Source organism: Chiloscyllium plagiosum, chromosome 22, assembly GCF_004010195.1.
Source record: "Chiloscyllium plagiosum isolate BGI_BamShark_2017 chromosome 22, ASM401019v2, whole genome shotgun sequence".
Lineage (NCBI taxonomy): Eukaryota > Metazoa > Chordata > Chondrichthyes > Orectolobiformes > Hemiscylliidae > Chiloscyllium > Chiloscyllium plagiosum.
In genome coordinates this window covers 35,885,913-35,907,944 of record NC_057731.1, presented here as the reverse complement: position 1 = coordinate 35,907,944, position 22,032 = coordinate 35,885,913, and the positions used below count along the sequence as shown (strand labels likewise).

General features: G+C 38.5%; 1 protein-coding gene across 6 annotated transcripts in view; it reads left to right on the top strand.

Annotated features, from left to right (window-relative positions):
• ccdc186 (coiled-coil domain-containing protein 186) overlaps positions 1-22,032 on the top strand; it is a 121,233-nt gene that overhangs the window by 75,615 nt on the left and 23,586 nt on the right. For 4 of the 6 annotated variants that reach the window (XM_043712785.1, XM_043712787.1, XM_043712791.1 and 1 more), the window contains 5 exons: positions 3,511-3,653; positions 4,083-4,338; positions 9,560-9,749; positions 9,893-9,988; positions 11,764-11,974. In XM_043712785.1, the coding sequence (XP_043568720.1) occupies positions 3,511-3,653; positions 4,083-4,338; positions 9,560-9,749; positions 9,893-9,988; positions 11,764-11,974 (896 nt within the window). The remainder of the gene's footprint in view (positions 1-3,510; positions 3,654-4,082; positions 4,339-9,559; positions 9,750-9,892; positions 9,989-11,763; positions 11,975-22,032) is intronic. The other 2 variants (XM_043712789.1, XM_043712786.1) reach the window with 1 other exon arrangement.

The following is a 22,032-nucleotide window of genomic DNA, read 5'->3' as shown; positions in this document are numbered from 1 at the left end:
TGCATTCATGATAACTTTGTGTTTTACATGCAGGAAAATCCAAATCCCACTGATTACTCATACTTAATTCCTGCATGGTTCAGTCTGTAGCATTTTCTGTTTTGGCAAACAAGATTTTGGCCTCAAGCAGGACATGAGCAAAAATCTCAAAGCTAACTCTGTAGTGCAGTATTAAGAATGCTGCAGTTTTGGTGAAGCCATATCTTTCATGGGGTATTGAACTGAGAGACACTTGCACTCAGGTGACATTATGTATCCCCTCCCACTATCTCAAAGAATGCTGGGGGAGTTATTCCTGCTGTTAATCCATCCACAAACATGTTTAAAATAGATTAAGTGATCAGTGTCACATTACTGTCTTTGGGAGCTCACTATATGTGAATTGACTGTGAACGCCTAAATTCGACAGTGACTATAGTTCAAAAGTGATAATCTATAAAGCACTTTCAGATATCTGTTTGTTGTGAAAAGCACAATGTAAATGCAATTTTTTTCTTTCACATTTAAAATAGTTCTATTTTCTATTAATTGCACTTTTTTTTAAACAGGTTATTCTTCATTTGCTACTTTTTTGCTCATTCATTTGATGTATCTCCATCCCTTTCCAGAATCTTTGTCCCCTTTGTACCTTATTTTCCACCTCGCTTTCTTAGTCTGCAAACCTAGTTACATTATACTCAGAACCATTTCATAACTTAAGGGACAATGAAAAAAATTCATAAGCTGTATTTGATACAATTCCCTTCAATCCTGCTGTGGCTTCAACCAGCGATCAGGCTATTTTGGGTCTGATAATGTGCAATGAAATGGGTTTAATGAATGATCTTCGAATAAAAGATTCCCTCGGCAACTGTGGTCATATCATGGTAGAGTTTAGCATTCAGTTTGAGAGTGAGAAATCTGGGTCAGTAACAACTGTGCTAAACTAAAATAAGATTAATTAGAAAGGAATGACAACAGAATTGGCTTAAGTGAATTGGCAAAGGTGTTTTGCAGAAAAGACCATGGCAGACTTTTAAGAAAATATTTCATGACCCTCCACATCTGGTAAAGAAGAAGGATTCTAAGAGGGGGATAAGCTTACATCCTTAACAAGGAATGTTAAAATAATATCAAATTGGAAGGAAAAAAATGCAATGTGACAAAGATTAATGATTAACCGGAGGATTGGGAAAGATTTAAAAGCTAAGCAAAAATATAATAAAAAGGGAGCAAATAAACCAAGCGGACAAACTATAACTAATATAAAAACAAACAGTATGACTACTTAAATTTTCAAATGGATAGAGAGGCAACATACGCCCATTAGAGATCAAGGCTAGGAAAATGATAATGGGGAACCAGGAAATGGCAGAGGAGTTGAATAAATACTTTACATCAGTCTTCATGGTAGAGGACACAAATAACATTCCCAAAATACTAAATCAAGGGGATAAAGGGAGGAAGGAAATAAATACACTATCATTCGAGATGAACTCCGAGGGAAAGTAATGAGGCTAAAAGCCGATAAGTGCCCAGACCTGATGGGCTACATCTTAGCATCTATTTTAGCTACATCCTAATAAATTCTAATAGATGCACTTGTAATTATCTTCTAAGAATCCTTAGATTCTGGAAAAGTCCCAGAGGATTGGAACAATGCCAGTGTAAAACTTTGATTCAAAAAGGGAGACAAAAACACAACTATAGGTCTGCTAGTCATTGGGGAAAATGTTAGAATGTTATAGAGGATGTAATAGCAGAGCATTTTGAAATGTATTATATAATTAAGCAGTGTCAACAAGGCTCATGAATAGAAAATCATGCCGGACAAAGTTATTCCAGCCCTTTGAGATGTTGACAATCAGGAGACAAAGGGGAAACCAGTTGATGTAATATATTTGGATTTCCAACAGATTGTTTTATATGTTAGTGCACATAAGGCTACTTAATAAGATAAGAACCAATAGTGTTGGCTACCTGTGGTTTATTAGTGTGTAGAGAGGATTGCCTAATTGATAGAGGCCAGTGTACTGGGGCAAAGGAGGCATTGGCAGAATGACAGCATGTGCTTAGTGGAATGCTGCAGGGAATAGTGCTGGGCTGCAGTTATTTATAAAAATGTTCATGACTTGGAGTAAGAAAGTGAATGCATTACAATCACCATTTGTGGATGATATAAGGAGTCTACAGATGAATATGGACAAGTTAAGTGGGGATAAAATTGGTAATTGGAAGATGGTTTGGGAAAATGTGAACTTGGGTACTTCAGTAAGAAGAATAGAAGAGCTGAATATTGTTTAAATGAAGAATGATTGAAGAAGGCTGCAGCATGGTGGGATTTGGGGGCCTGGGGCATGAATCACACAGGGAGGACAAATAGACTGTTGGCCCTTATTTTGAAAGAAGTATGCTATAAAAATAAGGAGGTCTTGCTAAAACTTTACAATGCACTAATCAGACCACACCTGGAATACTATGACCAGTTTTCATCCCCTTTAATTAAGAAAAGGTATACTAGCATTGGAGGCTGTGCAGAGAAGGCTCTCTAGTTGACCCTGGGTGTGGAGCTGTTCTCTTCTCAGGAGAGATTGATCAGGTTGAGTTTGCAGTCATTGGAGTTTAGAAGAATGTAAGGCAACCTTATTGAAATATAAGATTCTTAAGGGGCTTGATAGGGTAAATGCAGAGAGGTTATTCCCCTGAATGAGTGTCTAGCAGTATTCTCAGAATAAGACAAAGAAGAAGGAATTTTTTTTTCTGAGGCCAGTCAGTCTGTGGGATTCTTTACTGCAGAGGAGTGCAGAAGCTGAGTCGTTTAGGTATATCCAAGGCAGAGAGAGAGAGACTTTTAATCAAGAGCTATGGGGCAATGGCAGAAAGTGGGTTTGAGGATTATTAGATCAGCATGATCTCATTGAATGTTGGAGCAAACTTGAAGAGTTAGATGGCCTATTTCTGTTTAACATTTTATATTCTTAGATATTTAATATTAATTATGAATAGCTGAGACTTCAGGGCTTATCCTTGCTGCACTCTATTCAGAATAATAGCATGACAAAGACCTATTATTTCATACTTCTTAAAATTAAGGTTCAATTTAAATGAATGTATAATCTCCCAATCTATTGTAATAGATTTCCCCAAATACCTTCAGCTGTTTTTAACAACATGTGGCACCTTGTCAAAGGCTTTTCAAAAACTTCAGTATAATAATACATTTGGTTTTTCCCTTTTATCTATCCTGTTAATTGCTTCCTCAAACTCAACTTCGAACAGTCAAATGTGATGTTTCTTTTACACGTCACGTTGACTATGTCTAACCCTTCTAAGTGACTTAACACCACCTGCTTAGATTTGTCAAAAATATTTTGTTGGATTAACTAAAGTGAGCACTCTATTTGGCTTATTATATCCCTCCATTAGTTTAAGATCAAACTGAGTTCTTGTTGCTAATCATTAACGTTAGCTACGCATTTGATTTTTGTGATATCATTTATCCAAAACACTTGTTATCTGTTCCTGTCTCAGGTAAGGTGTCTTGAGGATGAGCGTTTGAGGACTGAAGATGAACTGTCAAAATATAAAGAAATTATCAACCGGCAAAAAGCAGAATGCCAGTCTTTGCATGAACGAGTAAAGATTGTAAACCACTTGGAAGAACAGCTTGAAAGGTAAAAACTCTGATATATAATTGATTGGATTTAATAGTTTAGTTTATTTACCGTATTAATGGTTAAGATATGCTAGGTTGAAAATTTTTCCTACATTGGTTTTGAGTACGTGGGTGGTGGCGACAGGGGTGTGGGGATGGGCGTGTGTGTATTGTGATTCAGAAAGGAGCTGTTCAGAGTTTTTTTTTGTTTACCAAAGGATTTCTCTTGTCTCATTATCCAAGGAAATGCATTAGCTGGTGGGGGAAGGAAGAGTTTCATTATGATGTTCCACAAGTTCTTGACCTGCCTGTCATTTTTTTTTTAATAAATTCATGTAACCATTAAGGTTTTGGTGTTCTCGCAAGAAGAGATTAGTTTTAGAAACATTTATTTTCTAGCAAAGTGCAAACTACTACTGAAACATAATTTAATGTGATTGCATCATAGAAATGAACAAGAGCTTCAGACATCAAAAGAGGAGGTTGACAGCCTGAACGCATTCGTTACAGATCTGCAGGAAGACATTGAAGGGAGTCGCAAAAAGGAATCTGAGTTGCTTCTGTTTACAGAGAGGCTGACCACCAAAAATGCCCAACTTCAATCTGAGAACAACACGTTGCAGATGCAGCTTGACAAGCTGAATATTCGTGAGCGGGAGCTAAGTGTGCAACTTGAAGAGTTAGGACACACTAATGTTGAATTGGTAAGCCTGCAGTTAAAAAGAAGGACTTGAGATAATGAAACTTCAGGACTTTTTTTTCCCTTAACTCAACTCAGTGAATGGTGTCTCATTTGAGAAAGTCCAGCATTGTTGAGTAGTGGAAAGCATTTTTAATTAAAAGCAGAACATAAATCCATATAGGGTTTTTTGAGCTGTTTGTACAATGTGTTGCAATAGAAAATCTGTATATGTTCCTCCTTGCAATGAAAAACCTTTCTAATGCAATGTTAACATTATCTTCTGAATTTGTTTAAAGCAAGATATTAACTTACTGTCTCCTGACTCCCAACCTCCATGCCTAACCTGATTTGAATGAACTGAGCAATGTTTTCCAGTGGGAATTAGTGTTTTGTGGCTCTCCATTAAGCCCTCATGGAAACTTCAAACTATCTTTGTGGAAGCAAAATCCCATTGGAATACAGTTATATTTTTATTCCTCTCCTCGCTTTGTGACTGTGAAGAGGATTTGACCTCCAAGAAGTGTTGGGTTAAATTCTGTCGTGTGCTTTGAATTTATACACTTGTATTTATGTTGTTTTGTAATAGAATATTTTGCATTTAACAGAAATCAGTTAGTTATTTATGTTCAGGGAAAGGCAGGTAGTTGCTAAACTTTGGTATACTTTGAAATGTCTGAAAATAGTTAATTGACAAATGTGTGAAGCTCATCACTTCACAAATATGATAAAATAAATTAAGTATATTTTAAAATGAGGAAAGTTTGGCCACAAGAGATTTTTAGTACAGTTTGTTTTATTTCTTAATAGACACTAATCTATATTAAAATATGAAAAAATTAACATTAATGCAATATCATTCAAAGTTAAAGCAAAAATGGTTAGTATGAAGTTGGAAAGGCCAACTTTCTGTCCTTCTCTTGTCTAGTCCTATTAGAACATTTTAGGTTTCTGTGAGATGCCCCTCATTCGTAAATATAGTGTTAACCCAATCCAGTGTGCTTCATATGTCAATTCTACCATCCAGGAATCAGTCTGGTCCATCTTCAGAGCACTCCCTCCACTGGCAGAAGAAAACCAAAGAAAACCAAAGTTGCACTGAATATTCAAGCTGTGATCTCTCAAGCTGCCTTCCTCCGTTTGTTATCAAAGTGGATAACTTCATATCTGTCTACGTTGTACTTTGTCTGCAATGTATTTTACCACTCCCACAACTCGTCCAAATTGCATTGACGTATCTCTGCATCCTCCTTACAGCTCACTTTCCCACCCAACTTTGTCTATAAGCTTGGAGATATTACATTAGTCCCCTCGTCTAAATTATTAATATATGTAGTGGTTCAAAAGACTGATGCCTAAGAGATGAAAAATGTGGTGCTGGAAAAACACAGCAGGCCAGGCAGCATCCGAGGAGCAGGAGAATCGACGTTTCGGGCATAAGCCCTTCTTCAGGAATGAGGCTGGTGTGCCAACTCATTTTTCAACTCTGGTCTCCAGCATCTGCAGTCCTCACTTTCTCCTAGTTGATCCCTACGAGACTCCACTAGTCACTTCCTGCCACTTGTTGGTTTAAAACAAAACCTGTTTATTCCCACTTTTTGTTTCCTGGTTGTCAGCCACATGGGCGGCACGGTGGCATAGTGGTTAGCACTCTGCCTCACAGCGCCTGAGACCCGGGTTCAATTCCCACCTCAGGCGACTAACTGTGTGGAGTCTGCATGTTCTCCCCGTGTCTGCGTGGGTTTCCTCCGGGTGCTCTGGTTTCCTCCCACAGTCCAAAGATGTGCAGGTCAGGTGAATTGGCCATGCTAAATTGCCCATAGTGTTAGGTAAGGGGTAAATGTAAGGGTATGGGTGAGTTGCGCTTCGGCGGGTCGGTGTGGACTTGTTGGGCTGAAGGGCCTGTTTCCACACTGTAATGTAATCTAATCTCATCTAATCTAAAGTCTCTATCCATGTCAGTACATTATTCTCAATTACATACATTTCAATTTTACATACCAATCTCTTATGTGGGATTTTATGAAAGCGTTCTGGAAGTCCAAGTAAATTGCATTCACTGACTTATCCTTATCAACTCTACTAGTTTTCTAAATCCATGAAAAATTTCAGATTTCAGTAGATTTGTCAAACTTGATTTCATTTTTGTAAATCCATGCTAGCTTTGAGTGATCTGTCACTGTTTTCCAAGAAGTCTGCTGTTAAATCTTTTATAATGGACCTACCTCTTCTCCACTACCAACGTTAAGCTAAATGATCTGTTTTCTCTCAACCTGCTTTTTAAATAGTGGTGTTACATTAACAATCCTCTAATCAATAGAAACTGTTCCAGAGTCTATAAGATTGTGTACGGTGTCCACCAATGCATTCATTTTTTCAAATGCCACTTCCGTAAGTACTCTGGGCTGCAGATTATCAAAGTGTGGGGATTCATCGGTCTTTCATCCTATCAATTTCCATTTCCCCAACACTTTTTCCCTATTGGTTCTGATTTCCTTCATAAGAACATAAGAACTAGGAGCAGGAGTAGGCAGTTCAGTCGCTCAACCTGCTGCCAATTTTATAAGATCTCAACTCTGCTTTTCTGCCCACCCGCCATGACCCTTTGATCCATTGCTAATTAAAAATCTTGCTATCTCAGTGTTCTAACACCCACTGTTGTCAGAGTTGTGAATTCCACAGATTCATGACCCATTTGAAAGAAGTAATTTTCCTAATCTGTTTAACATCGGCTATCTTGTATCCTAAATCTAGACCTTGTGTTCTAGATTGCCCCACGTGCAGAAACTTCCTTTTTTTTTCTACTTTGTCACTCCCCTTTGACATCTTTTGTATCTCTAATTGATCTCCCCTCATTCTTCAGGTACTCCCCCTCCCTAGATCCTGTGTTGCTAATCCTTTTGGGATGTTATCTGTCCCCTCTTTTGTGAAGACCGAACCAAAGTATGTATATAATTTGGTCTGCCATCTCTTTGTTTCCCCATTATAATGTTCCCAAAGATCCTTCATGTAGGAGACCTGCATTTGTCTGTGTTATTATTTTTCTCTTCACATATACCTAAAGAAGCTTCCTAAATATGAGTAGCCCTGTACCCATTGCACAACTCATTGCAATCGTGGTTAACTTTGACCTAATTCCATATTCCTCATCCCCCTTTACCTTTATTAATTAAACTTAATAGTTTGAACGTAACAATTGACTCTGTACACTAGTTACAAGAGATTGGCAGATGTAGGTTCATAAATCTCTAAATGTGAAGGACTGTTGAAAAGGCTGTTAACAAGGTATGAAGGATCCTTGGCTCTCTATGAACTGTGGTAAAAAAGCAAGCAAGTATTTGCAAACATTTATAAAAAACTGGTTATTAGTGTCGTCAGTTCTGAGTATCCAACTTAATGCCGTAGCCTTGGAGGAGCTTTATTGGAATTGTACCAGAGATTAAAGACTTCTGTTACATAGAGCCAAGTGTTGAGATCTTTGCCGAATTTCTGCAGTGCATCTTGCAGATAGTACACACTACTGCTACTGAACATTGGTGCAAGAGGGAGTAAATGTTTATGGATGTGATGCTAATCAAATGGGCTACTTTCCTCCTGGATGGTGGAAAGCTTAGAGTGTTGTTGGAGCTACACCCATCCAGGCAAATGGGGCATATTTCATCACATTCCTGACCTGTGCCTTGTAAATAGTGGTGATATTTGCTTTGTGGAATTAGGAGCAGATTTACTCACCACACGGTTCCTAGCCTATGACCTGCTCTTGTAGTCACATGCTTTGTGGCTAGTCCATTTTGATTTATGGTCAATTGTAACTCCCAGGATGTCAGTGATTGTAATGCCATTGAATGTCATGAGGAATGGTTAGTTTGTCACTTGATAAAAGTGGTCACTTGTGTGGCATGAATGTTACTTGCCATTTGTCCGCTCAAGCCAAGTCTTGCTGCATTTGGACATGAACTGCTTAAATATTTGAGGGGTCACAAATTCTGCTGAACATTGTGTAATCGTCAGTAAATATCCCCACTCCTGAACTATAATGGAGCGAAGGTCATTAATGAAGCACCTGAAAATGGCTGAGCTACAGTCTATATCAGAGCAAACCAATGAATTCCGTTTAAAATTTTTTTTTCAGCAATCTTGCAGGATCTTTTACGAGAAAGTTTAAAATTCCTGTATATGTTCTCTGGTGCACACGATATTTGCTGACTACTTTCTAGATTTTCTTCTATGTGTTACTCAACCTGTCACTGGGCAACTTTCCTTTTCAAAAATGCACTGAACTTCTATCCCTGTTCTCTTCAAGAATTGTAAATCTTAATTAAAAATGCATGTAAACAAACAGGCCTCCATTCTTGGCACTAAGCTCACAAGGCAAATCTACAAAATAAAACGAGAACCTGTCTTTCCCCCAGCTTAATGCATAAAATGTAAATTCAACATCAAGTTCTTCTTTATAGAAGATTAGGTAGTGCTTTCAAAGAGCAGCTCAAATTTGAGATTTTGACAAAATAGGTTGAGGTGTAACTGTTTTCATGCTGGACTGATCAACAATCAGAGGATACAGATTTAAGGGCATTGGTAAGAGTCCGATGCAACACACAAAAAAATCTTGCGTGGTGAGTTACGATCTGAAATGTTCTTCTGTTTAAGTGATGCAAACAGATTTAATAATAAATTTCAGATTAGTCAAGCTAAGAGTAAGCACAACTGAGAGGGACTAATTGGGTACTCTTTCAAAGAGCTGGCATAGACAGGAAGTGCAGAATGACCTGTTTGGTGAGAAACCAGTGCCTTTGTACAGTCACATAGGGAGCACCAGTTGGTGAATCCTGTCAATTGGACAATGACTGTTTGTTTTTATCCTTACCTGCGTCCTAACTACCATTCCATATTAAAGGGCTGCTTTAGGTTCTAATCTCTCAATGTTTTAATAGTTTACAGTTTTCCAATCCATAGGCATAAATCCATTTTTTTTAGGTAAATTTCTATTCACTCCGTGTATACAATTCTCCCAGGAAACTGCATGGAGTAAACTATGCACTTAGTTTCTAAGCTAATTTAATATTATTGAAAAAAAGTGATGTTTTATGTGTTTGGGTTCAATAGGTGGTAATTTTTTTCATTTTGGCATTGTAAAATCCAATAAATACTGCAATGTTTTGAAACATTTTGAATTGATATTTGAAATGTGCACTCAAATGTATAGCTCAGTGTCATTCGATATATGGACTTTTATTTGTACACAGATGGACAGATTACAGAAAGAACAGGAACTGCGTCAGCAAGATGTGAAAGCTCTGCAGAATGAGGTGATCTCTGAACGGAAAGAAGTGAGTAAATTGAATTTACAAGTGGAAGAACTTAAAGATGAGCTTGTCACGCAGAAACGAAAGAAAGCGAGTAACATTAAAGACCTCACAAAACAGCTTCAGCAAGGTAGGTGGAAATTGGAGAAGTGTTATGGTTTTGATTTGCAATACTGCAATTATTTCCAGAGTTGATCAGATTTTCACTGTTTTCTGAAATTCTGGTCTACGGTTACACCAACGTAATTTTAACTCATTGTGGATTTCTTCCAGCACGACGGCGGTTAGAGCAAATAGATAATGGCAGTTATGACAGCAAAGAGGCCAGCAGCATGGGAAGTCGTTCAAGTTCATCAGGTAAAAGAAAAAGTAAATACACATTACTTAATATAAATATAGTTGTTAACAAATATTGATGAAGTTTTATTATCTTAACACTAGGAGGATAAAAAAACCATGAAAGCATCATCAAACTTTTACCTAACTAGCTTGGGGTTCAATGAGAAATTAAGATGAAATGTTTTGTTAACGTCAAGTTTCAACAACAGTAAAAACACACATAGTCGATGTCTGTCTCATATCACTCTCGTTCGCTCACTCACTCTCCCCCCACTGACCACATCAAGGCCTCAACCCACCATTTCCCCTATCATTTCTCTCCTCAGCTGCTGAGAGAAATTGTTAAGCTTGCTTCCTGGAAAACCAGGAAACTTGCCTACTGTGTTTGAAGTCTGAATGCAATCTGAGGCATGGGTGATGGGCAATGGGCTGGCTTCTGAAAGCTGACCTATTACACGTGCGTATACGCGCATTTGCACACACACATGCACACAGTCCCAATCTCCAACAAGTCAAACCCTGTGAGAAGTGAAAACTTTCCCATTGCTGGATCCTTCAAGGAATAAATGTCAATTGGCGGACTTCAGGACCAGGAACTGCTGGCTTTGTATTGATTCACAGTCTCTATTGACCCAGGTTGCAAGTACCAAGACCTATGATAGAGTGAGATATTCTCCCTTGCTCTGCCTGTCTCCTCCATGTGTACTGATTGGCAGGCAATCCAGTGAGTTATCTGACTGGTGAGGATGGTGTGTTAATTGACATCTTCACACACGCATCTCTATACTTGGGAAGTGGGAGGGGGTTTATCAAAAGAAAAATAATGGGCTTTGTCTCAGTGGGGATTCTTCAAACTGAGCGAATAGCCTTGCTGGTGTTTTTTTGACCCGCTTGCAGAAGCTCTGCAGGTTACACATACTGGATCAGATGTTGGGTCTAAACCAGTCTGTGCCCAAAAACTCCTAAAAATGTAGCCAGCCACTCACCATGAGATGAACACTCTGTAAGCTGACCAACAAGTGCTTTTCCTTCATTATTGACAGCAAAATTGTCACTGATGTTTAGAATTGTTAATGGGGAATTGTCTTGGCAAAGTTATTGAATTTGCCAGGGTTAGTTGAGATGCAGTAGTGATAGGATAGCAGTTTTGAAAACTCAGTGTTTATAACTGTAACTGATACTTCACATGCTGAGTTGTTGTGAGGTCTGTTCAACACAAACTGAGAAATTTTCCACAATGTGTTAGAATAAAAACAAGTGGGTTCCTTTCAGGTTTCTTTTCCACACCTTTCATCAAGATTCTATTGTAATCAGAGTTGGTTATCTGACCATTCAAATGAGAATGGGGCACAACACCCACATTAGTGAAAAATGTGCATTTTAAAATGGGCATAACTTGTTTGAAACAAATGTTGCAGAATAATGACTAGAAATGATTTTTATGCTCCTGGCCTTAGTAACTGGTACAAATTAGTACCTCCAATGTGCTAGCCTTTGCAAGTGTTTATCATATGATTATTTGATGAGAAAATTCAGTTATCCACCATTCATTGAGAAAAGTCTTTTTTTTAAAAGAACGAAACATTGTATTAAGAGTAGTTTCTTGAACCCAGCTTAGAAAGTGTTCAGTTGCTGAATTTATTGAGTTCCTTGCAGTAAAAGAAAACCCCTTTTCATAACATTTTCCTATCAGAAATTAAGCATTCATTTTCTGAGCCCAAGGTATTATATTCCTAATGTTTAAGTAAATGCATATGCATTATTTTCTATCTGCTCCAGAAATCATCTTTTGTATTGTCTTCCAGGTTCTCTTGATGCTCGGTGCAATAAAGAAGAGCGATCTCCGGAAAATGCTGGTTGTATTGTGCAGGCCGACAGTTTCCCTGAAGTGGACAAGACTTTACTGATAGAACGTATTGTGCGACTGCAAAAAGCTCACGCACGTAAAAATGAAAAAATTGAATTTATGGAGGACCATATTAAACAGCTGGTAGAGGAAATCCGAAAGAAAACCAGGTGAGTTGATTCAAGGTGCCAGTGAAAATTATCGTCATTCACTCAACAAAAGATCAATTGAGTGTCAATCCCAGTTCCCTAATAGTAACAAAATGATTGAGGAAATCTGGTTTAGCAACATCTGTAGAGAGAGAAACAGTTAACATTTGAATCCAATGTGATTCTTTGAGATCCAATTGCAGATGCCGTTTGTATCTGGATCACTTTGTTGTTTTAAAGCAGTCATTATGGTGAGTAGTAGTTTCTTCCCAGATACTTGATTTTGTTTGCAGAAAAATTTCATGACAGTTGTACAGTTTAGATATTGAAGAACAGTCATTTCTGTTGTAGAAATTGGAGTCATGTTTCAACTGAAAGCAGTGAATTTGTTTGAAAACTCAACACTGCAGTTCAATGCTTTGCAATTTTTAGATATTTTTCTTTCAAATCTGGTTTAAGGTGAGGCTTTTTGCAAAGAAAGTTTAGGGTTCATTGTCACTCCTGTGATTTGTTGTTTTTCAATAGAAGTTTATTTTGCTCTCTGTTTACCTCTCACATACTTTGTGTTGTTGTTGTTCCTATATCTGACTCTGACCTGACTCTTGACAGCAATGGGTGGATTATGACAGGGAGTATAGTTTCTAGAGTTTTAATTCTACTTTGTGCCTATTTTTGGTTTGACAAATTCTCTCCACTGAGAGATTAGTGTGATTGACAAGCTCAATATCCACTCTGGAGCAGGCTGCAGGTACACGTAAGTCAGTGCTACATACCTGTCTTTGCAAAGCTACCCAACTTCACTTCAGTTCTTTGGCTCTTCCTGAGATCTGGCACATCTGTCCAACCATTGTTAAAAGAAGGTCACTGAAATTTTCTTCTGAAAGGGTTGGATGGGGTAGATCTTAAATTATTTCTGCTAGTCAGTGAATAAAACATGCGGATTAGTCTCAGGATAAGAGACAGATCATTTCGGACAGAGATCAGAAATTATTTCACTCAAAGGGTTGTACAAGTTTGGAATTCTCTACCCCAGAGTGTTATGGATGCTCCGTCATGAAATAAAACTTGGTCTCTCGAGGAATTAACACATGACCAGTCGGCAGGAAAGTGGAGTTTGGACAGATGATGAACCATGTCCATATGGAATGATGAAACAGGTTTGAAAGGCCCTACGACTAGCGCTGCTCCTATTCCTTTTGTAGATTAAAATACCCGAGTGTACAATGAACCTTGTGATGACAGGTTGTCTACTTACTCGTTCTCCTACTTCTCCCAAACACTCAAGGGCATCTTAGTGGGAGGACCAAGTAGTGGGTTTGAGATATTTAAAATTATATAATCTCTTCTAACCCCAGGCATATTTTTGAGAGTTTCGGCCCTTTTTGTGTCTCTACCTTGAACTCCTCAACCTATGACTCAGTGACATGGATCATTTGGAGCAGCAGTTAAAGATAATGAGGAATTTATAAGTGCTAAGAGGTGTGATGGATGGCAGTTGTAGGAAGGGAGGAACACCACACATAGTTAGGTAAATAGTTAACTCCAGGGAAGGTAGGAGGGGTAGGCAGATAGTGCAGGAGTCTTTTGTGTCTGTCCCCATTTGAAAAAGTTTGCTGTTTGGAAAATGTCAGGGGTGATGGACCTTCAGGGGAATGTAGCACGAACAGCCAAGTTTCTGGTACCGAGACTGGCTCTAATTTTTGGGTTCCAAGTGATTGATTGTGATAGGGGACTGTCTCGTCAGAGGCAGAGACAGACATTTCTGTGGCCAACAGCAAAAAATCAAAATGGTGTGTTGCCTCCCTGGTGCCAGGATCAAGGATATCTGAGGATGCAGAATGTTCTCCAAGGGGAGAGGGACCAGCTGGGGGCCATTATACATATTGGAACAAACGAATTAGGAAGGGAAAAGGATGAGACTCTGAAGGGAGAATGTAGGAGGTTAGGCAGGAATTTAAAAAGGAGGTCCTTGGGGGTAGTAATATCTGGATTACTCCCAGGGCTACGAGCAAGTGAGGGTGGGAAGAGGACAATAGAGCAGATCAATGCATAGCTGAGGAGCTGGTGCAGGGGAGAAGGGGGCGGTTGGTGGGGACACAGGGAAATAGTGAGGAAAGAGATCAGTCTGACACTGATACAGTTGGGAAATGGCAGTCAGGACAGGCAGGGACAAAGCAGAGAAAAATGTAGGTCAGATAAATTAAACAGCATTGACTTCAATGCAAGAGGCCTAACAGGGAAGGCAGATGAAGTCAGGGCATGGTTAGGAACATAGGACTGGGATATCATAGCAATTACGGAAATGTGGCTCAGGGATGGACAGGATAGGGATGGATTTTTTCCAGGATACAAAGGTAGAGGAAAGATAGAAAGGGGGATGAGAGAGGAGGGGCAGTGGCGGTTTTGATGAGGGATAGCATTACAGCTGTACTCAGGGAGGATATTCCTGGAAATATATCCAAGGAAGTTATTTCGGTAGAATTGAGAAATAAGAAAGGGATGATCACCTTATTGGGATTGTATAATAGATCCCCTAATAGTCAGAGGGAAGTTCAGAAACAAATTTGTGAGGAGGTTTCAGTTATCTGTAAGAATAATAGGCTGGTTATGGTAGGAGATTTTAACTTTCCAAGCATAGACTGGACTGCCATAGTGTGAAGGGTTTAAATGGAGAGGAATTTGTTTAGTATGTACAAGAAAATTTTCTGATTCAGTATGCATTGTACCGACTAGAGAAGGTGCAAAACTTGACCTACTCTTAGGAAATAAGGCGGGGCAGGTGACTGAGGTGTCAGTGGGGGAGCATTTTGGGGCTGGCAACCATAATTCTATTTGTTTTAAAATAGTGATGGAAAAGGATAGACCAGATCTAAAAGTTGAAGTTCTAAATTGGAGAAAGGCAAATTTTGACAGTATTAGGCAAAAACTTTCAAAAGCTGATTGGGGGCAGATGTCCACAGGTAAAGGGACGGCTGGAAAATGGGAAGCCTTCAGAATTGAGATAACGAGAGTACAGAGAAAGTATGTTCCTGTTAGGTTGAAAAGAAAGGCTGGTAGGTGTAGGGAATGCTGGGTGACTAGAGAAATTGAGATTTTTGTTAAGAAAAGAAGGAAGCATATGTCAGGTACGGACAGTATAGATCTAGTGAATCCTTAAAGTATTACTTGAGAGAAATCAGGAGGGCAAAAAAGGGAACATGACATAGCTTTGGCAAATACGGGTAAGGGGAATCCAAAGGGACTCCTTAAATATATTAAGGGCAAAAGGATGACTAGGGAGAGAATCGAGCCCCTCAAAGATCAGCAAGGCTGCCTTTGTGCAGGAGCAGCAGCAGATGGGGCGATACTAAATGAGTATTTTGCATCAATGTTTACTGTGGAGAAGGACGTGGAAGATATAGAATGTGGGGAAATAGATGATGAGATCTTGGAAAATGTCCAGATTACAGAGGAGGGAGTGCTGGATGTTTTGAAATGGATAAAAGTGGATAAATCCCCAAGACCTGATTAAGTGCACCTGAATTCTGTGGGAAGCTGGGAAGTGATTGCTGGGCCCTTTGCTTAGATATCAGTATCATCGATAGTCACAGATGAGGTGCAGGAAGACTGGAAGTGGCTAACGTGGTGCCACTATTTAGGAAAGGTGGTAAGGAAAGCCAGGCAACTATAGACCAGTGAGCCTGACATCGGTGGTGGGCATGTTGTTGGAGGGAATCCTAAGGGACAGGATTTACATGTATTTAGAAAGGCAGAACTGATTAGGGATAGTCAGCTTTGTGCATGGGAAATCATGTCTCATGAACTTGATTGAGTTTTTTGAAGAAATAACAAAGAGGATTGATGAGGGCAGAGTGGTAGATGTGATCTATGTAGCCTTCAGTAAGGCGTTCGACAAGGTTCTCCATGGTAGACTGGTTAACAAGGTTAAATCTCTTGGAATACAATGAGAACTAACCGTTTGGATACAGAACTAGCATGAAGGTAGAAAACAGAGTATGGTGGTTGAGGATTGTTTTTCAGACTGGAGGCCTGTGACCAGTGGTGTGCCACAAGGATCGGTACCGTGTCCACTACTTTTCGTCATTGATATAAATGATTTGGATGTGAGCATCAGAGGTAGAGTTAGTAAGTTTGCAGATGACACCAAAATTGGAGGTGTAGTGGACAGTGAAGAAGGTTACCTCAGTTTACAACAGGATCTCAATCAGATAGGCCAATGGACTGAGGAGATGCAGATAGAGTTTAATTTTGATAAATGCCAGGTGCTGCATTTTGGAAAAGCAAATCAGAGCAGGACTTGCACATTAAATGGTAAGGTCCTAGGGAGCGTTGCTGAACAAAGAGATCTTGGAGTGCAGGTTCATAGTTCCTTGAAAGCAGAGTCACAGGTAGATAGGATAGTGAAAAAGGTGTTTGGTATGCTTTCCTTTATTGGTCAAAACATTGAGTATCGGAGTTGGGATGTCATGTTGCGGCTATACAGGACATTGGTTCAGCCACTTTTGGAATATTGCCTGCAGTTTTTGTCTCCTTCATATCAGAAGGATGTTGTGAAACCTGAGAGGGTTCAACAAAGATTTACAAGGATGTTGCCAGGGTTGGAAGATTTGACATCTAGGGAGAGGCTGAATAGGCTGGGGCTGTTTTCCCTGGAGGGTTGGAGGCTAAGGAGGTTATGGAGGTTTATTAAAATCATGAGGGGGATGTGTCGGATAAATAAACAAGATCTTTTCCCTGGGGTAGGGGAGTCCAGAACTAGACGGCATAGGTTTAGGGTGAGAGGGGAAACATATAAAAGAGACCTAAAGGACAACCTTTTTACGCAGAGGGTGGTGCTTGCATGGAATGAGCTGCAAGAGGAAGTGGTGAAAGACGGCACAATTGCAACATTTAAAAGGCCTCTGCATGGGTATGTTAGTAAGGGTTTAGAGGGAAATGGGTCAAGTGCTGGCAAATGGGACTAGATTAGATTCGGGTATCTGCTTAGCATGGATGAGTTGAACTGAAGGGTCTGTTTCCGTGCTGTACATCTCTCTGACTCTATGACTCCATGACTGAGCATGTGTATACATTGCTGTCTCTTTTCCTCTTCCTGTTCTTTTCTTTCCAAAAAATGGCAACTGTCCCTCTCAAATAGTAATATCAAAAGAAACAAATGAACTCAAAAAAATTGCAATTTTGAAGATGAAGTAGTGCACCTGTGTTGTGGACCAGACTAAATCCCCTCTCAAATATCGAGGCAATAGGATTTAGGCTAACTTTTATCTTTCTTAAATACAAGTGCAAGATGCTGTGTTTCTGATATAATTCGATTGGTTACATTGCTCGGCTTTAAGCAAAACACACTTGATTCTTACCTTAGAGTTAAAATACAAACAAAAGAAAGAAGAATTGGGATAACTTTAACTCTGTTGTACAACTTAACAGAATAATAGTTTTTTAACTACAAACCAGCAACTGTTCCAATATAGTAACATCCAATAAACACACTCTTGGCAAAGGCATTAAAACAGATTGTCTCACATGTGATGCGAGCAGTAGAGAGAGATGATTCTGGTAGAAAGCGAGAACTCTAACTTTTTGCTGTTGCCAAGGAGATGTAACAGCTTCCACAGCCATCTTCAAACCTCCAAGAACTACTGAAAGCCAAACTAAAGCACTGGTTCTCTGGGAGCCTAAATCCACCCATTCATGCTGCTTCTATTGTCCAATATTTTACAAAAAAAAAAGCCCCCAAGGTGTGTCAAGCTGTACTGTATTGCTTCGAATAGAGTTTGCAACCTAAGGCTCAAAATCTCTCTTTTTAAAAAAAAAGGACAAAATACATCTCTTAAAACCATAGTATTGTCATAACCGCTACTATACAAGAGCATGTGCTTGATTAATGCTTCTGACATAACTTGTGATTAAGAGCAAAATATGTAGAGGAATATGTGATTTACTTTTAAATATACTAAATAAAAATTTAACATCACTGTGTGACCAGAAATATTGAGGAAGTCAGTTGATACTGGTAGCTGATCATCCTGTCTTTTCAATTCAAAAGATTAAAAATGAGAAGTAACAGTACTAACATCGTTCCCTTTGAACGAATTGATAGTTTATTTTTTAAGAAGAAGCTTCAATTTTTCAGCTGCAGAGTAACATAAATCAGTCCCCAGGATATTGAGGCTCAGCAGTGGCTATCACAAAGATTGCTTACGATGTACAGAAGAACTGACCAATTGCCTTACTTCAGTTAAAGCACTTGAATTCCAATGCTATAAATCATTTTTGGTTCTGGCATGGTTGTTTATTTTTTAGAATTTGTGTGCAAGTGAAGTTTTATCCTGCTGTATTATACTGTAGTCAATTGGTTGATGCTAATATTAATATATTTCAACTTCGAATCATAGAGTTGTACAGCACTGAAACAGACACATCGGTCCAACTCATCCATACCAACCAGATCTCCTAAATTATTATAGTCCCATTTGTCAGCATTTAGCCTATATCCCCCTCAATCCTTCCTACTTATGTACCCATCCAAATGTCTTTTTAAATGTTGTAATTGTACTAGCCTCCAACACTTCCTCAGGCAGCTAATTTTGTATACACACCATCCTCTGCGTGAAAAAGTTGCCCCTTAGGTCCCTTTTAAATCTTTTCTCTCTGACCTTTAAACCTCTTCTTTGGACTCCCCCCATCCTAGGAAAAAGACCTTGTCTAGTCACCCTATTCATGACCCTTATGATTTTATAAACATTTATAAGGTCACCCCTCAGCCTCTGATACATTCCTTGTTTAGAAAATTGTGATCTGATGGGTTTTTCTTCCCCATGTAAACTGCTAAATATGAAGTTCCATTTTTCCAAATGATAACTATGCCAGTTGTTATTGCTTGAGGGTGATGAATCTCCTTTTGTATTTTTAGATGACCACTGTTTACATTTTATTGCTCTTTACAAATAAAATATTTTCTTGCTCAACCTTTATGAAGTAGAAATGGAAAAGTGTGAAAAACTGCATAATTTTCTGCCCATGTGTGCTAAACCGAGGTGAGAGTTATTTAACCTTTTTTGAGTTATATGGATGCTCTTAAGTTTATACAGGCTCTATATCTGTAGTAACTAATATAGAATGAGTGTTCTGTATAATTTCTTGGATAAGTGCAATTTGTTTAAGGCAGGTCGAAAGAACATCTTCTGAAACTCCATTGAAATTCTAATAAAGGTCATTAAGCCACCATATTTTTGGAGCCCCCACTGTTCTCCATCAGGAATAGTGTATTTAAAACAAAGGATAATTCAAAGAAAGCACTGCATTTTATATTTTAATTGGTATCTAAACAGTCTACACAGTAATGTTATGTAGGGCGCTTTTTGATGTAATACATTACCAACTATTCTAAGGATCAAAGAATCAGAATATTCTTTAATATTTAATGATCTCTCAGAGGAAAAGTAGAAGATGCAGCCATATCTTGGGCACTAAGGATGAATGTTATATTTGGCAGGGTTTGACAAAATTTCCAAGAATAATTGTTATAAGGGACTCTCCTGTCAGGGTCACAGACAGGAGATTCTGTCGCAGTGAGCATGAATCTAGTCTGTTGCTTTCCTGATGCCAGGATTAAGGATGTCTCAAAACATTTGATACAGGTTGTCAAAAGGGAGAGAGGGAAGCCAGTTGTGATTGTACACATTGATAGGAATGGTATAGTTGGGGAAAAGATTAAGGCTTTACAGGGTGAATCAAAAGGCCTTACAGGTAAGGCTAATGAACTCTGCATGTTTGAGAATGTGGGACTGGGATGTCACAGCTATTACAGAAGCTTGGCTGAGGGATGGAGAAAATTGGCAGTTCAATGTTTTGAAGTTACAGATGCTACAGGGAGGATAGAAAGGGAGGCAAAAGAGAAGTGTTGTTTTTGTTTGAGAAACATTACTACTGTAACTAGAGGGGATATTTCTGAAAAATCGTCCAGTGCAAGTGCATGTTGAAATCAAAATAAAGGAACGATCACCTTGATAGGATTTGTATCGTAGCACCTCCCCCAATAGTCAGCGGGAAATTAAGAACAAATTTGTGGAGATCTCATCTATGTAAGAATAATATTGTAATAGTAGGTGATTTTAATTTTCCAAACATTGACTGGGACTGCCATAGTGTTAAAGGTTTGGATGCCGAAGAATCTGTTAAATGTGTTCAAGAATATTTTCTTTATCAATATGTAAATGTTCCTACTAGAGAAGGAGCAAAACTTGACCTTCCCTTTGGTAATAAGGCAGGGCAAGTGACTGAAGTATTAATTGGGTAACATTTTGGAATTGGATTTTAATTCTATTAGTTTCAAAATATTTATGGAAAAGGATAAGCCTTCTGTAAAAGTTAATTGGAGTAAGGCAAATTTTAATGATATGAGACAAGAATTTTCAAAAGTTGATTGGAGTAGACTGTTGGCAGGTAAAGGGATTACTGACAAATGGAAAGCTTTCAAAAGTGTGATAATGAGAGTTCAGAGTCATTATGTTCCTGCTGGAGTGAATGAGGCCAGTAGCAATAAGAATCAATGGATGAATAAAGATATTCAGGTTCTAGTCCAGAATAAAGAAGAATCATATATTAGATATATACTACTGGAATTAAATGAATCTGTTATTAAGATATGGGTGAACTATGCCTTTTTAAGAGTTATAAGCTAGCAGTGGGCAGCACCAAATGTTCTCTAAGATAAAATATAACAGGCACTCCAGCTACTGGAGTAGCTTGTTGCCTGGAAACAACAAAAAAATTAGAATTAGGCCAATCAGTTTAAATTATACCACGAAAAATACCAAATAAGTTTGAATTAAGTATATTGACAATCTTAAAAGCCAATGACACAATGGCTAAAAGACCGGAGGGAAATTGAACATTTGGGAGGAGAACTGCCAAGCCCAACATGTAAACATATTGCCTGAAAAATAGGTCTCTTAAAAGGTACCTTTTCAATCAGTAACCTGTGACGCAGAAATTCCTAAGAAGAAGAAAAGAAGACACAGGAAGATCGAATAGAAGGACCAAAATCTGCCTGGTTTTGAGATAAGTGTTGTCTTGTAAGTCTTAATTGGGAGTTTTATTGGACTAGTATTATAGAAAAGAAGGTAAAAGAAAGGTTAGAATAAAGACTTGTACATAGTTATTAGTTAATTATTCTCTTATACTTTAAGAACTAAAGTTGTTAATTGTTACTTCAAAAAGATCTTGGCCACTCGAATTTTTACAGATTACTGCACAGGATAAATCTTTTCTGTGTTGCAGGTTTCAAATTAAGCAAGAGGGTTTATCCTGTGTCATAACACTCTTGAACAATGTAAAATTGTAGGGGCATTCATAGGAGGGAGATTAGGAAGGCAAAGAAGAGATATGAGAGAGACTTTGCAGATAAGGTTAAGGATAATCCAAAGCGATTCTACAATACATGAAGAACAATGAGAGAGTAGGGCCCCTTAAAGATCAACGAGATTGTCTTTGTTTTGAACCTCAAGAGATGGGTGAGATACTAAGTGAATACTGTGTTTTTTTTTAACTGTGCATAAAAAAATTGAAGCTAAGAAACTTAGGGAAATAAATATTGATAGTTTGAAAACAGCTCACATTACAGAAGAGGGTATGCTGGGGGTCTCATAAAATGTAAAGGTGGATAAATCTCCGGGACTTGATCAAGCATATCCCTGGATGTTGTGGGAAGTTAGGGAGGAAATTGCGGTGCCCTTATAGAAATATTTATATCCTCTTTAACTACAGCTGAGGTGCCAGATGAATGGCGAGTGGCTAATGTTGAGCATTGTTTAAGAAGGAAAGTAAGGAGAAACCTGGGAGCTCTTGACCTGTGAGTCTGACTTCAGTGGTAGGGAAGTTGTTGGTGATTATGAAAAAATATATGCATTTGGATAGGTAAAGAATGATAGCATGGTTTTGTGTAAGGGACATCATGTCTCAAACCTGATTGGGTTTTTGAGGAAGTAACCAAGAAGATTGAGGGCAGAATGGTAAACGTTGTTTACATGGACTTTAGCAAAGCCTTTGACAAGGTTCCGCATGGTACTCTAATTAGT